Below are 16,487 nucleotides of genomic sequence, written 5' to 3' on the forward strand. Positions count from 1 at the left end.
TTCACCATGGATATGTACATAACAACGGTAAATATATACAACATTTAATTTAGACCAACATACACATATTATATACATATATACAACATATATGTGTTGAAAATATTATACTATACTTCTATATTATACACAAATGTGTTTATCTCAGATATATGCAACTTTAACATTTTTGTTATTAATGAACCAATTTTAAAACACAATGCATATTATAAATATGATATACCAAATGGCTCAACATTTTGTAGAATATTTTCATCTGTATTTTAACAGAAACATATGAGCATGATATATATATATATACACAAACAATTTGCTGAACAACATAATAATACATGTTGTGTTTACCCTGTGCAAGGTTCATAGTGAGGCAGCTTGGTGAATTCCTGCTCGACAGCTGATATTGTGGAATAAAGGCTAAAAAGTCCACCAATAATCACATCTCCATCCTGGGAGAGGCTCTTGTTGATCTGCACTCCCCACCTGGAGCACACTATCGCCTGAACCACCTCCAGCCCTGTCTGTCTGTCCATTACATTGAGAAGCAGCAGAGCTGAGGGGGACCACGGGATGAAGAGCCAGGGGAACCAAGACATGGATGCAGCTGTTCAGAACATTTAACACATATAGGTTATCTGAATGTCAGAATATGCATTGATATGTTCAGTATGTGTAAAACACCAGTCACATCCAACCTATGTTATCAAACCTGACAAAAGAGTGAATCAAATTCAGAAAGAGTGGTACCTCATAGACAACATTCAATTGTCCTGTTACCAAAGACACATCCCATTACATTTCACATCTAAATCTAACATCATAGCTTCATGTAAAAAACAGAGAACAAAATAAACAGAAATATGTCTTACTTGGTTAAAAAGCTCCTATCACAAGGTCAATAGCTAACTGAATATTATCTGAACATAACCAGCCCCCTACTCTGCTCAAGTTACGTGTTGATGTGAATATATATAATAGGTGTAAAGCCTTTTGCAAGGAAGTAAAACTGATGACACAGAAGCCAAAATGACTCCTCTCTAGAGTGATGGTGGAAAAACAACTGAATGCTTGCAAGTGATTAGCTCGTAAATTGTGTGTGTGTGTGTGTGTGTGTGTGTGTGTGTGTGTGTGTGTGTGTGTGTGTGTATGATGTATAGTATGTTTCCTATAGATAAACTATAGATAAACTGATGTATGATTTCATTCAAATGAACCCAGGTAACCGAGATACTGAACCTCAGAATAAACAAGTAAGTGTCTGAAGGCTGCTTTTATCTAAATGATCTGAACAGTGGAGATAAAATATGAAAGAAAACATCCAACTTAATGAGTCCGTTTCTCTTAGATTGATCCATTCAGTCTGGTATGGGGAATTGTATGCCCAGAGCAACAGGTGTGCCGTTAGTCAGCTCTATTATACACTGATTTCATGAGCAATTACATCCAATTATGGTTAAACTGGCATATGGGGAAAGATTAGGCTGTTTTGACCTAAAATTACTTGATTTTGAGCTTGAGCTTCACTATTGATAAATTATCTGTTGAATGTGCTGTGTAGCATTTTGAGTGAAACTGAAAATAAACAGAATTTGTTGAAATCAAATATTTCAATATTTTATTGCATTGGTAGGAAAATGCTCAGAGTTCGCCGATGAGCAACAATACAAAGAAAATAGGATGGCGAAACACTCTAACAATAAAAAACAAACTGCTGCTTTGCCTCCCTCCCCTCCTCAGCCTGGCCCTGTGTCGTTATACAAAATAAAACAACAATAACCAACAGAAGATTATTTCTGCAGTCTGTATCAAAGCAATTATAAAAATAAGACCTTTAAACTCCACATCTTTCAAATTTGCAATCTACAAATTCTACAAATCATAGAGAGCAACAAGTCCAAGCAAGAAGTTAATGTACTGTATTGCACCTAATAAAAACAAGCCTTTGTCCTCTGTTGTATCCAATGCAGCTATTTGTTCTGTGCAAATGTTGTTAGGCGATGCAACATCTATTGTATGAATTGGTGCATAGTCATGCTTGACATGTTTGAACAGGTAACATGCACAAACAAAAATGTTCAGTTGGAATTGGCTCTCAACTAAAACCCATCTCAGATTTAAAACAATGACATCAATATTTACACACATCACACATGAAGTGTAATACCACTGAAAAGAGAAGGAAGACTTACATTTCATCCTTGAAAAGATGAAGCCCATCTATTAAAAGAGCTGTTTGATTATATTACACATTCAAATGATACAAAGACAGACATTCCCTCTCTGCTTAAAACCCAATTCTTGTTTTGTTTTGCTTCATAGTCAATGTTCGCAGTTTGGAAAGTACATCACAGGGACAAAGATAACAAGTATCTGTACAATCAGTCAAGGAAGCCATTTGGAGGGAATCAAAGTTCCCAAGTACATTTACACATGAAGCAGAATACAGACAATACACTGCCAGACTAGAAAGACCATTTACTTGAATAGAGTACATTTCACACAATAATTTCATGCTGTCAGATCCAGCTATGGATTACATGTGATGTTTCACATACATTGTACAGACTATATCTTTCTCCAGAATAAGATGTATTTCACTGTCATGATGGAAGCCTACTGGTCTTTGAACATGGGAAAAAACAATGGCTAGTATATATTTCCTTGATCGTTTGGCTTTTTGTGTAATTGAACATCATCAAGAATTACAGCTTTATCATTAATCTCATTTTAGGTTATGGTCAGAGCTACAGTCTGAGCAGAAAGTAGACCTCAGGCTCTGACGCAGAGTGGTTGGAGTCAGCAGGTGGAAGAGAGTCATCTGTGTAGAAGTGATCTCCAAAATGATCCCCATTTCTATAACGCAATGATGTACAAGCTCCTTCAGGAAGTCCCCTGTCTTCCAGCTGACCAAGGTAGCCTGCGATGTAAGAACCAGTTGAGTGTCTATTAGCTGGTGGATTTTGTGAGGCTGGTTTATTCCTCAATACAACCCCACCAAGGCTGGCAGAACTATTGATCACCACACCCGCCCGAGGCTTTAGAGCCTCTTGCAGTTTTTCACGAGCGCGGCTGTTAATGTGACGCACTCGGCTTTGGCTCCGAGAAGATAGGCGGCGGGTAAGGAGTGGGGGGGAATCATCTACATCCCTGGGATCAACATAAGCTACACTTGTTACCTGTGGCTGTGGCTGTGGGGGTTTTGCTTCCTGACTCAACTGAGGAGGCTGGGGTCTGTCACTGTCGTCCCCCTCTAGACTGACCAGCTTACGTAGTTGTTCTGTAAGTGGATCACAAGACTGTGATTGGAAGGTTACTTCCCCCATGATGCCCATCCTACTCTGCTTCCTCATATGGGGAGTGATGAAACTGCGACTTATAATGTGGTATTTGCTCTGGAAGTTGCATGAAATATCTTCCGAGGTCAGGTCTCCCAGGGACTTGGATTTACATGGACTGGGGGCTATGGGGTCTATGGTACCAAACTGGGTTTGTGTTGATGTAGGGCCTACGTTTGAGTGGAGAGAATCTCTGGATTCAGGGTGTGTCTGATGTCTTGTAGTGATGAGGGAAACGTTTTGGTTCCAGGAATGAGTCGGGGTGTATGATTGTGTTTGACTTTGACTGCATGGCTGGGTTTTTCGAGGAGCTGAAGACTCTGATGAGGGCGTAATGCAGTCATAGTCCAGGTGGCTGTACACTGCATCACAGTCTGAATAAGGGGGATATCGGCCTCTCTCTCTTCCAATGTTTGCGGACACAACAGATTGGCCAGGGGGGATTTTTTCAGAAGAGGAGACACAATTATAGAAAGACCTTACTTGCTCCATCTGGTTATACCCTAGCCTATCTTGATGGGACCTGTTTATGTTCTGGTTGCCACTATAGCTCCTTTGTTGTGTGTAGGAACTCCTGAAGTCGTTGCTGTTGTTAAAGGCATCAGAATTGCTCTGCGGAACAGGGTAGCTGTTCTGACGCAGTGGACTAGGATTGGAAGATCGAGAGATGATGGGTCTGTGGAGGGGAGAAGCCTGGGAGTTGTTCTGGTGTTGGTGTTGATTGGCCAGCTGATAGAAAGATTGATTCATTGGAGTGGGACACTGTGACAATACATGTGACGGGTAGTGCTTTTGAGGATCACAGTATGACAAAGGCTGTTTTTGTTGGGAGTGGTTGAGAGTGGACTCGTGATTTTGGTAAATAGCATGCCGTTTGGTTGGATTTATGGGTCCCTGCCATTGGTTGCCATGTTTCGGCGAGGTCACCATCATCTCCAATGGATCCTCATCAACGTTTATCTCCACTTCTGTAAAAGCATTTCCAGCTGAGTCATGGAGAAACTGGAAACAGTTATTGTTTACAGAGGAGCCTGTGTACCTTTTAGAAGTACTTTGCTCTCTTCCTGGTACTGATGCTAGTGTTGGTGGATCATACACTTCCTCGTACACACTCTCTTCTGTCGCCTCACTTTCTTCACTTCCACCCCTTTTTTTGTTCACGTCATCCCAGCCCAGATTGTGCCCTTTTCTTAAACTCTGCACCACCTTGGCTGGAGAGGACCCCAAGCTATTTAAAGGTGTGCTGTTTCTAGTGTCTGTCTGAACATGGACCGTCTGCTTTCTCAGGTTGTACACAGATACAGGCGACAGTACCTCCTCATCCAGAATGGTATAGACCTCTTCAAGCTCAGCGGTTTCTGGGCTTGAGAGGAGAGCTGGAGCAGGTGCTCCTGCCTGGGAAATCTTGCGTGGTGATTGGATTTCATGATTTGTTTTTTCAGCTACTTTTTGAGGACTTAAGTGGCTCTTGTTAGTAGAGGCAGTGACGGTCTTCAGAGGTGACCTTAAATCGTGCAGTGTGATAGGGGTGGTAGGCCTATGGTTTGAATGATGGAAAGGGATATGAACATGAGATAATGTGTGTGATTTGCTTTGGTCAACAGAGCTTTCAAACTGACCAATAAGAGCAGAAATAGAGCCACAAGTGTCTTGCTCATTGCCTAAAGACACAGCATCAATGAGTCTGGAGATAGTGCTGTCATGCAAAGAGCTTGGACTCTTCATATCACAGTCCCTACTGATAGGGGAAAGAGGAGGCAAAGAGGAGGAGCCAGAGGATGAGGATGAGGAGATTGAAGTTGCAACTGTAAATATTGTGCTGTGTGATGATGTCTCTGGTTCATCCGATCTCTTCTGGATGTTCCTAGAAGGCGAAAAAAAACTATTTTTCTCTGCTCCTGTGGTGATGATCTTTGATTTGACTCTGTTGTCTTCTAACTGGTAATTGGCATACTCCTCTTCCGTTCTTACTTTGCCTCCATCAATAACCAGATAAGAAGACTTCTCTGATTGGTCCAAGTCTTCATTTCTATTGATGTATGTCTTAGAAGGGGAAGAGATGTTTGGTTCAATAGAAAATGAGGATTCGATGAAAGGGTCCAAAGAAGAAGACCTGGGTCTGTTGAAGGAGCCAGCTCCTGTGGACACAGATAATTGAAGAAAGAGATAAATAAAGCTAGGCTTATATACACAATTTGATGTAGAACACTAAGCCAACCAACAATTAAATGACAACAAGTAACAGTCCAGCCAATACAAAGCAATAGCAATACACAGACAAATGGATCACCAAGTACAACTGTGAAGGGGAAGCTGGGAAATGAGGCTGAGGAGGTTAAAAGAAAGAAAGAATCCATGTTTGAGGACATCAGATTAGGAAAGAGATGGTCAAATGGGATCAAATGACACAGCAATATATTTCTCAGACCACTTTCGGACAAAATACACTGGGTGGACGCAATACTGGTATGTTTTTGGACGATGCAACCTTCAGACAATACATATTTTAGATTACCTGCTGGAATATCCTAGTCAGTTCTCTACTATAAAAAAGCACAACAAATGAAGATAGGACAGAAAAGGCATGTTAAGATATCATGGAGAGTAGGCTGTAGTATGTCAGTTCACATGGTTATTGTACATGCATTTTATATAGTTGTAGCAGAATAAGGAAAGCAAAAGAGTGAAATTTGAAAAAATAAAACTTTACATTAATCAATGTGCAAAACCAGTCAATGCAAAAGGCTGCTTTAAGACACTCCACACATTTTATCACAAAGAAAGTAGCACTTAAGAAATTAATTCAATACAACAGCACAACTGTTTCCAAAGCCAATAGTGACTCTGTTATGAATGCATCAGATTGCTGTGGCTTGGTTAGTGTTAGTATCATGAATTGTTAAATAGAGGTAACATGGATGTATTTGCATAATTCCAAAAGTACTGAACTCTTCGACTGTGATGATGAAAGTAAAATACCCACCGATGACCGTGTCTGAGCCAATATCATTTTGTTCCTTGTCTGGGGAGCAGAGGGATAGCTGCCCTTGCAGAAGCCTGTCTAAGGGCATGGAGATAGGTCTGTGAATGAGGGGGCCTCGTGGCTCGTAACTTTTCTCCACACCTACTTCCTTCCCTGACATGCCCTCTTCTCTTGCTCTTGCACCTGTGCCATTATTTTGGTCTGATATTGAAGCCACTGACTCTGACAGCACCATCTTGGTCTTCTTCCGACCTTTTGCTGGGGCGCTGGCTGTGCGCCGCAGGAGGTGATCACTGATTGAGCGTTTCCGAAGGCCACCGGAGTTAGTATCCACAGAGGACTTGGAAGAGCGGTTAAACAAACTCCGGATACCTCGCAGCTGATGACCCTGAGGGCAGTAGGAACAGAACAGGAAAGAAATAAGAAGTGGAACAAAAAGATAACAAGAAAGAGGTGATACATGCTACTCAGAAACACATTATCAAACAAGGTGCACTTCAGACAAAGACTGAACAAAATGTTTTCACACATTACAGTTTGAAATTAAAGTGTCAATTTCCATGAAAACAATAGAAATACATAGCAAGTACTGAACTTAACTCACAGCTAATAATAATTGCATGCATGTATATGCATTGCCTATAGATGGCACCCTTACTTCACAAGTTACCACAATGAACAATATGCAAGAACCCGTTGAGGATTATGAGTGCATGCTTACATTGCAAAGACAACCTCAGTTGATTTTTTTCGTTGTTCGTATTTTCATAATTATGAGTTTATTAGCAAACTTTATTCCTCAGTGGTTCATTGTAACACACAAACAAGTCATTAGAGGCTACACACAATCTGCACTTTTGCGTCATGCATTGCTGTTTCATGCAGCACCACACAGAGCCTTAGGGCATCAGGATACCTTGTTAGATCCTAGAAAGTGCATTATGGTAAAGCTGGGGTTCAGGACTAGAGGGCTCCACTAGAAAGACAAAGGGTGGGGCTTAAATGGATCCGTGTGTTGAGGGAAACACATTTTTTTTCTGTTGGGTGAGAGGGGGAATGCTACAATAAAGTCCAGGATCCAGCACCTACCTTTCCATAGACATCATGCACTGACACATGCACAAAGATGGACGCCTCAGTTAGCCCCTCCAAGTAAACATGTCTGTAACCTGTTGTTTGAGATGTGAAAAGAAAACATGAGTGAGATAGAGTGAGCAATAGAGTGAGTCAAATAAAGATGTGGGTTGTCATTAGACTGGTGATTGCGTGGTAGTTGACTACATTGGCATTGGGAGTTCAAGGACTACTCTGACCGTAAACAACAAAAATAACATAGCAAGCCAAGGGCCTTTTACGATACAACTCATGGTTCACTAGATAACTTGCCCCACAACCATAGCACTTCCAAAAAAGTGAAATCATGTGTTTAATTGTGATTATCTTGGTCGGTTGTATAATGATTGTTACTTGCAGTGACACATTGTACTCCCTCTTAAATTCATGTCATTCACACACAAAAAGTAACTTTTTTCTCTAAAGCTGAAAACACTGAGGAATTCTGCACATACCAGGCATCAGGCTGCTGAAGGCAACAGTACGTTGACCAATAAAGTCTCTTCCAATTGGGTCATGGTCCCAGACAAGAAAACGCACCAAAACCACCTCAGCCATGTGAAGTGTAAAGGACAGAGTCTCCTCCCATACTGGATTAAAACCTAAGAAAAACACACATATAGCTTGGTTTCATTATAATTACCATGTGTTTCATCAGTAGCTCATCAACACATACGTATAGAGTATACGAGCCAAAAAAAACTAGAAATGTAAAATGATGTATTCAGTAATATTGTTGAGGTCCCAGAGGAGGCTTCACTTATGCCCTGCTGGGTTTCCTCATCTGTGGGGACATGTTAGAGGTGACAACAGCAGACCCCTTCGTTCTGCTTCCTATATGCCTCTAATTAAATAATCTGACTTTTGATCCCAGCATGGTTCTACAGTACAAAGTCAAATGCAGCATTTGTAGCTATGACATGGCATCATCTCTGCTCGTTTTTCTTTTACGAGTGATTGCACACATTTATTTAGGTTTGTAGAGACCATATTTAGAATATGTTCTTTAGTATGTAAAGTGTAATTTACTGTTAAAATATTCTATGTCAGTTTTCACAGGTTTTTAAAAAGTGTGGCTGATCCGATTATCCAGTACTTAGTGAGGTCATTGGTCAATTATCAGAGCTTTGGACTAGATGGAACTGGGTCATTTTAATCTATATTGTAAAACTGTCAACATGACCTTAGATTATGATGTATGCTTTATAAGTATGTAGTTTGTTGCCATTTCTTAAATGTGATCAATAACATGTTTTATCAACAGGCCCTTTTCACAGGAGACATTTTGACTTCAATAGTAGTAAAAGCTCCCACCAATGGCATTAACAATGACTGAGCTTTATTCAGAGGCAGACAATTTAGGTTCTGTTTATCACCACAAGTGCTAAACCAACAATGTTACTTTCACATTGTAACATTGTTTTCACATTGTCATTTGATACATTGTTATTAAAATATAGATTATAGCACTATTTCAAGATGATATGCATGACATGCTGTTTCAGGTGTTGTGATGTTGTTCAAGTCTGTGTGTGTCTAACCGTTGTCGTCAACAACTCGAGTCTGTTCCTTGCAGCAATCAACTGGCAGGCCGATGATCTCTACTTCGACGAAAGGATCAATAATCTGAGGAGGATATAAGAGGTTTGAAAACATTAATTATATATTATTTCATGATGCTGAATATATTTGCAGCTGAAAGCAAGTTGCACATTTCTGAGTAGTCGGGTTCAACTGTGTGCGTGTGTGTGCGTGTGTGTGTGTGCGTGCGTGTGTGTGCGTGTGTGTATGTGTGTGTGTGTGTGTGTGTGCGTGCGTGAGCGTGAAAAATATTGATGTGTGTTTTGGTGTGTTTTTACCTCTCCACGGTCCCCCAGCATGGAGTCTGGTGGTTTGGGCAACTGCTGTCCACTAATGATCTTGAGGATGAGTTGTTTCTTGGGATAAGCTGGAAGCGGGTCCTCACTGAATGGGTTGAAGGAGCCTCGAAGGAATAAAAGATAGCAGAGGAATAACTTTGATTTATGCCATCACTCAATCCTAAAGTCCAATTTTCTCGCATTGTTACAATATTCATTGACAAAAAAGGTGAAAATAACATATATACACACATTTCTGTAACTAACCTGCTATTACTTTATACATCCAATCGCAAAAAAAATAGACCTTGATTTGCACATCAGTTTCTACTTGTATGAATAAACAATGATTTGTATGCATGCCCTTACCTTTACACATGGGAGGGGGCTTGAGGACGTAACCAATACCTCCGTTCACCATGAACTTGGCTCTGTTGAGCTGCATCATCCTGCCCTCTGTCTGGTAGTTCAGAGCAACTGAAAGAAAAACACTTATTTAGATACATTTCACTGAATCTCTACTATCTTCAATTATCATCCAGATATTGTTGCAGTATTTTTGTTCCAGACTTTTGAGCATCCTCTGTGATTTTCACAGAGGATGCTCAAAAGTTTGGAACAAAAATGATATGAGGAGACTGATTTGTCTCATTAATTTATTCATTACGACTGTGTGTGAATACAACCTTGAAATCGTAATTAGAAAAAACAGATGAGGAAGGAAACCAGAAAAAAAGAAAATGGAAACTAAAAGGTAGATTCACAGTTGCTTCAATGATAATATTCTGTGTTTGGTTTTCATTGATCAGTTTACTTCCTTTCCCTTTTGTAACTGTTTATATTTTTGTAAACCTAACAAAAATTGCTCTCTTTTTTTATTGGCAGGGACAAGCAGGGATTCCTTGGATCTTGGATTTCCTGACGCTGCTCATTTCAGCAAATAAATGTAAAAAATAAAATCTGTTCAGATTTCTTTCATTATTTTATCTCCTTTTTATCTATGTATGTATTTCTCCCAAATCCTCACAATGTCCTGATCCAAATGTAGCTCTACAAATATACGCAGTGTCAGTTAGTGTGCAACGACTGAAGGGAAGGAATCTGGCGTTGTCATTAACAGTGAACCTCTCAAAAGCTTAGAGCGAACAGACCGCTGACTTACCCAACTGACAACCCACGTTCCAGTAGAACTGGGGGTTGAAATTGGACGAGTCGATACGATAGGCTGAGGGATAAATACGTGACAGCTGCCTCTGGTTAAAAGCCAGGAATTGTTCAGCTCTGTGATTGACCAAAGACTGGGCTCTGGTCTCGCTGAATGAAAGAACGTCACCTGGAGTACCTGAAGAGAAACATGGGTTAGGCATGCAAAAATATTTTCGAGGTAAAGATTGCAATGGGACTATTTGTTTGTGTGCATCTGAAGGTGACAGAGCTGCATTTGGCGTTTCACCTTCATTCAGGCACTCCTGGGAGGCAACGGAGTTGGTAAACACCACCAGATTTGACAGATCTCTACTCAGTTTCATCGTCTTCCTCTTCCTTCCACCCCTAAAATGATTGCCAGACGACAGAAGACAAATGCAAGAGAGGACAGAGGAGCATGAGTGAGATCATTTAAGAAAATATGGTAAAGCAAGAAGACAGAAAAGAAAACATGAAAGAGGTGGACAAACAATGTGTGTGAAAGAGAACTGGGATATATCCAGTTTGCATCTGTTTTCACTGTGTTTGTTTTTTAATAACCATGTGATTGGGGAGAGAACAAAATAATTTGAACTGACATGCTGCTCCTATGAATCGCCACCTTAACGTGGTGGAGGAGTTTGAGTGGCTCAGTGATCCTGGGAGCTATGTTGTCCGGGGCATCAGCCCCTGGTAGGGTCTCCCAAGGCAAACAGGTCTCGAGGAGAGCCCAGACAAAGAGCGGTTCAAAAAACCCTGATGAATAGCAGCCCACGGTCTGAAGCTACCTTGCCCGGACAAGGGAAACCGGGGCACCCTCCCGGAGCCAGACCCAGGAGGGGAGCTTGTCTGGTGGCCGGGCTTTCGCCCATGGGGCCCGGTCAGTCTCAGCCCGAAAAAACACCAAGCAGTCACCCTGTGGACCCACCACCCGCAGGGAGAATTATCGGGGTCAGGTGCTATGTAGACCGGGCGGCGGGCCAGGCGGGAGACCTGGGCGGGCCGATCGCCGGCGGCATAGACTAGCTCTAGGGACGTGGAACGTCACCTCACTAGCGGGGAAAGAGCCGGAGATGGTGCAGGAGGTGGAGCGGTACCAGCTAGATATAGTTGGGCTCACCTCCACGCACAGCATGGGCTCTGGAACCAAGCTCCTGGAGAAGGGTTGGACTTTGTCCTTTTCTGGAGTTGCCCAGGGTGAGAGGTGCCGGGCGGGAGTGGGGATACTCACGAGCCCCCGTGAGTATCCCCACTCCCGCGAGCCCCCCTGAGCGACGCTGTGTTGGAGTTTTCCCCGGGGAACGAGAGGGTCACCTCCCTGCGCCTACGGGTTGCGGGGAGTAAGACTCCGACTGTTGTTTGTGCTTATGCACCGAACAGCATTTCGGAGTATCCGGCCTTCTTGGAGTCAGTGGGAGGGGTCCTGGAAAAGGCGCCGCCTGCCGACTCCATAGTTCTCCTGGGAGACTTCAACGCTCACGTGGGCAATGACAGAGAAACCTGGCGGGGCGTGATTGGGAGGAACGGCTTGCCCGATCTGAACCCGAATGGTGTTTTGTTGTTGGACTTCTGTGCTAGCAGTTTGTCCATAACGAACACCATGTTCGAACAAAAGGTGGCTCATAAGTGTACCTGGTACCAGAACACCTTAGGCCGGAGATCAATGATCGACTTTGTAATCATATCATCTGATCCGCGGCCGTATGTCTTGGACACTCGGGTGAAGAGAGGAGCAGAGCTGTCAACTGATCACAACCTGGTGGTGAGTTGGATCAGATGGCGGGGGAGTCGGCTAGAAAGACCTGGCAAGCCCAAACGTGTAGTGAGGGTGAACTGGGAACGTCTGGCAGAGGATCCTGTCCGGGAGGTCTTCAACTCCCACCTCTGAAAGAACTTCTCACAAATCCCGAGGGAGGCTGGGGACATGGAATCCGAGTGGACCTTGTTCAAAGCCTCTATTGTGGACGCGGCTGCTCGGGGCTGTGGCCGGAAGGTCATCGGTGCCTGTCGTGGCGGCAACCCGAGAACCCGGTGGTGGACATCGGGGGTGAGGGAAGCCGTCAAACTGAAGAAGGAGGCCTTTCGGGCCTGGCTGGCCCAGGGGTCTCCTGAAGCAGCTGACGGGTACCGGCGGGCCAGAAGGGTTGCAGCTGCGATGTTCGTGGAGGCTAAAACTCGGGCATGGGAGGAGTTCGGGGAGGCCATGGAGAAGGACTTTCGGTTGGCCTCAAGGAGGTTCTGGCAAACCATCCTACGGCTCAGGAAGGGAAAGCAGAATCTACCCCAGGCTGTTCTCAGCAGGGGGAGGGAACTGCTGACCCGGACTGGGGACATCGTCGGGCGGTGGAAAGAGCACTTTGAGGAACTCCTAAACCCGGCCAACATGTCCCCCGGAGAGGGGGCAGCGCCGGAAGACTTTGGGGTGGTTTCACCCATATCCCTGGCAGAGGTCGCTAAGGTAGTCAAAAAGCTCCTTGGTGGCAAGGCGCCAGGGGTAGATGAGATCCGCCCTGAGATGCTGAAAGCGCTGGACATTGTTGGGCTGTCTTGGTTGACACGCCTTTTCAGTGTCGCATGGGGGTCGGGAACAGTGCCCTTGGACTGGCAGACCGGGGTGGTGGTTCCCATCTTCAAGAAGGGGGACCGGAGAGTGTGCTCGAACTATCGTGGTATCACACTGCTCAGCCTCCCGGGAAAAGCTTATGCCAGGGTGCTGGAAAGGAGGCTTTGACCGCTTGTCGAACCTCGGATTCAAGACGAACAGTGCGGATTCCGTCCCGGTCGTGGAACAGTGGACCAGCTCTTTACCCTCGCAAGATTACTGGAGGGGTCCTGTGAGTTTGCCCAACCAGTTTACATGTGCTTTGTAGACCTGGAGAAGGCTTTCGACCGGGTCCCTTGGGGTTTTTGTGGGGGGTGCTGCAGGAGTATGGGGTGCCGGACCCGTTGGCACGGGCCATCCGGTCTCTGTACGCCTGCAGTAGGAGCTGTGTTCGTATCCTTGGTGGTGGTGGGTGTTGGCCTCCGCCAGGGCTGCCCTTTATCACCGGTCCTGTTCGTGTGCGTTTTGCAGCCGAGTGCGAAGCGGCAGGGATGAGATTGCTCCCTCCAGGTGGGGACAAACTGCCTACCCCAAGCGAAGGAGTTCAAGTATCTCGGGGTCTTGTTCACGAGTGAGGGTAAGGTGGAGCGGGAGATCGACGGGCGGATCGGTGCAGCTGCAGCAGTAAAACAGGCGCTGTACCGGTCCGTCTTGGTGAAGAGGGAGCTGAGCCGGATGGCAAAGCTCTCCATTTACTGGTCGGTCTACATTCCAACCCTCACCTATGGCCACGAACTCTGGGTCGTGACCGAAAGAACGAGATCTCCGATACAAGCGGCCGAAATGAGCTTCCTCCGTAGGGTGGCGGGCTCAGCCTTAGAGATAGGGTAAGGAGCTCGGACATCAGGGGGGAGCTTGGAGTCGAGTCGCTGCTCCTTCGTGTCGAAATGAGTCAGCTGAGGTGGTTCGGGCATCTAGTCAGGATGCCTCCTGGAAGCCTCCCATTAGAGGTTTTCCAGGCACGTCCAACTGGTAGGAGGCCCCGGGGAAGACCGAGGACACGCTGGAGGGATTATATCTCCCGGCTGGCCTTGGAACGCCTTGGGATCCCCTAGAATGAGCTGGAAAGTGTTGCGGGTGAGAGGGAAGCCTGGGTCGGCCTGCTGAACCTGCTGCCACCGCGACCCGACCCCAGATAAGCGGCTGATAATGGATGGATGGATGGATGTTACATTACATTTCATATAGCTAACGCTGTTATCCAAAAGCGACTTACATTCATACACTGTAGACACAGCTACAGGGAGTAATTCAGGGTTAAGTGTCTTGCTCAAGAACACATTGACTAGGACAGGGATTGAACCACCAACCCCCTGATTAGAAAAACAGACCTGCTAACCACTGACCCACAGTCACCCTGATTTGTGTCTCTTCCCTCTGTGAATATCTAATTTGTGGAAGTATGAGTAGGAAGTTGTGATTAAACAGCAAGGCTTGCCGAGTAAACATGCCTAGCATTCCTGCTGTTCTTCATTTAATGTCATGTATATGATATATAAAAGGAGAAGGAACAAACCAGTCTCCCCTTTTTTTTGCTGTCTGTGGTTGCACTTGGCTTGAAATCCATCATTCCCTCAAATATCATGAATCATAAATGAATGCTGAAGTAGCTTTAGCGGTTTGCATGGCATGACTGATGCCCTGGACTGTCCAATGTTTCCAGCAGCCAGCAACTATCAAACCTCCCAGTTGTCAGCGATTGTCAGAGTTGTGGGAAAGCAGGTCAAAGGTTACCTGTTGAACTGTCCGGCCTCCCCCCCAGACCTCTCTTGAATGTCCTCCTCCTTGTCCATGCTTTGGCATGACAGCCTGGATTTGGAGTGCCTCTGGACAATGGACACACACACACACACACACACACACACAGGAATATATAAACAAACACACAGGAATATATAAGCAAACACACACATTACAATGAAGGCATTGGGTATATCCTGAAGTGTGATACTGCCTAGACATAAACTCAGAGTAAAGTGTTCTTCAGTAGTCATGCTTGATAATGTGTCTTTGGCAAATTGTATGTGTTTCTGTGTGATTCATAGTGTTATTATTGTCGTAGCAGTTTAAGTGTGTGCTTGTGCATGTTGGTGGTTGTTTTAGGTAAAACGTATGTAATTATATTTGTGTGTATTTGTTGAAGTGTGCATTTTCAATATTTCTATTAGGGCTAAAGTGGAGTTGAGGAGCGGATGAGGGTCACTGTAATTACAGGTTTTAGGCCGGTTGCCAACAGATTATATGCACCCATGTAGCACGCATTATACACACACGTGGGAGGATGCATAATATGCAAAGACGGAGGCATAAAAGAATCAAGAGGAGATGTGAGTGGGTAAACTGCACAGGGAGTAGAGGAAGGTAAAATGTAAAAACAAATCCGATTGGGAAATAATCATACCGACAAATGAGGGAATATAAAGGAAATGTCTTTAACAAAAACACCCACTGATACCTATCTCATACTGTAAAATTAATGATGAAAGGGATCGATGCGAAATGCATCTCAAGAAAAAACTATTAATCAATTTCACTATGATAGAAAAACACATACCTTAGCGAGGAACAAAATTATATAAGCTACATGCTTTGGATCTGCATCTGTAATTCACATGTACGCGTAACGCACACATTCAACACATTGATCTGCAGTGCGGAATTGTAAGATATGTAGAGCAATCTTAATCATTTATGACTTTATGGAATATTTAGCTACAGGAGAATAATGAAGCTTATTTTCTGCTTCCCATAAGTGAAGAGCAGTTGAAGAGGCTTATCACACAGTTTGAACGATACACTCAGTGGACAGTTTAATGGGAACTCAAAGCAAAAAAAATAGAATAACCACCTTGTGGTTGTATCCCTCCCTCCGCCAACCAGTCAAGTTGCAGTTCACATTTATGTGAACTGCAACTTGCAAACAATTTTCAACCCAAATGTGTCATTTGAAACAAAAAAGCTCAAGAATCAAGCACAAAAAGAGAAACCTCTCTTTCTCCTTACCTTCTGTTTTAGCGTCGTGATGAAGGATCTGCTTTGGGATTTCTTCAGAACCCCTTTGGAGCTCTAGAGACAAGAAAACACATTATGTTATATGTGTGTGTGCTCGTTTACATCCATGTGTGTGGATCATTCGATGTGAATCCAATCCCACCCACACACAGAGAGAAAAATAACGGTTCTTAACTGGTTCTTTACAAGGCTGTGTTGTTCCACGAAGAACCATTTTATCAATTGGATAGTTCTACATGTTTGTCATATGTATAGTAGTAGATAGTAAAGAGTTCTTAGTTCATGTTTGAGTTATTGGAAGGTGGGGGATAGTATACATTTGCTATGAATAAAAAAAGGGTTCTTTATAGAACCTTAAAGTGCCTCAAAGAACCATATTTTGATGGTCCTTCCCTGGTTCT

General features: G+C 43.8%; 1 protein-coding gene across 2 annotated transcripts in view; it reads right to left on the reverse strand.

Moving 5' to 3' along the window:
• Positions 1–1,711: 1,711 nt before the first annotated feature.
• The window catches only part of plch1 (phospholipase C, eta 1), a 51,839-nt gene continuing 37,063 nt past the window's right edge, over positions 1,712–16,487 (reverse strand). The window contains exons 13-24 of one of the 2 annotated variants that reach the window (XM_034547948.1): positions 16,078–16,140; positions 14,809–14,900; positions 10,741–10,838; positions 10,450–10,629; positions 9,657–9,764; positions 9,288–9,412; positions 8,970–9,054; positions 7,884–8,030; positions 7,405–7,484; positions 6,316–6,703; positions 5,304–5,470; positions 5,052–5,196 (exon numbers count right to left, since the gene is read on the reverse strand). In XM_034547948.1, the coding sequence (XP_034403839.1) occupies positions 5,173–5,196; positions 5,304–5,470; positions 6,316–6,703; positions 7,405–7,484; positions 7,884–8,030; positions 8,970–9,054; positions 9,288–9,412; positions 9,657–9,764; positions 10,450–10,629; positions 10,741–10,838; positions 14,809–14,900; positions 16,078–16,140 (1,557 nt within the window). In that variant the 3' untranslated portion in view covers positions 5,052–5,172. Of the gene's footprint in view, positions 5,471–6,315; positions 6,704–7,404; positions 7,485–7,883; positions 8,031–8,969; positions 9,055–9,287; positions 9,413–9,656; positions 9,765–10,449; positions 10,630–10,740; positions 10,839–14,808; positions 14,901–16,077; positions 16,141–16,487 lie in introns of both variants that reach the window. The other variant, XM_034547946.1, reaches the window with a different exon arrangement.

This window comes from Cyclopterus lumpus, chromosome 13, assembly GCF_009769545.1.
Source record: "Cyclopterus lumpus isolate fCycLum1 chromosome 13, fCycLum1.pri, whole genome shotgun sequence".
Lineage (NCBI taxonomy): Eukaryota > Metazoa > Chordata > Actinopteri > Perciformes > Cyclopteridae > Cyclopterus > Cyclopterus lumpus.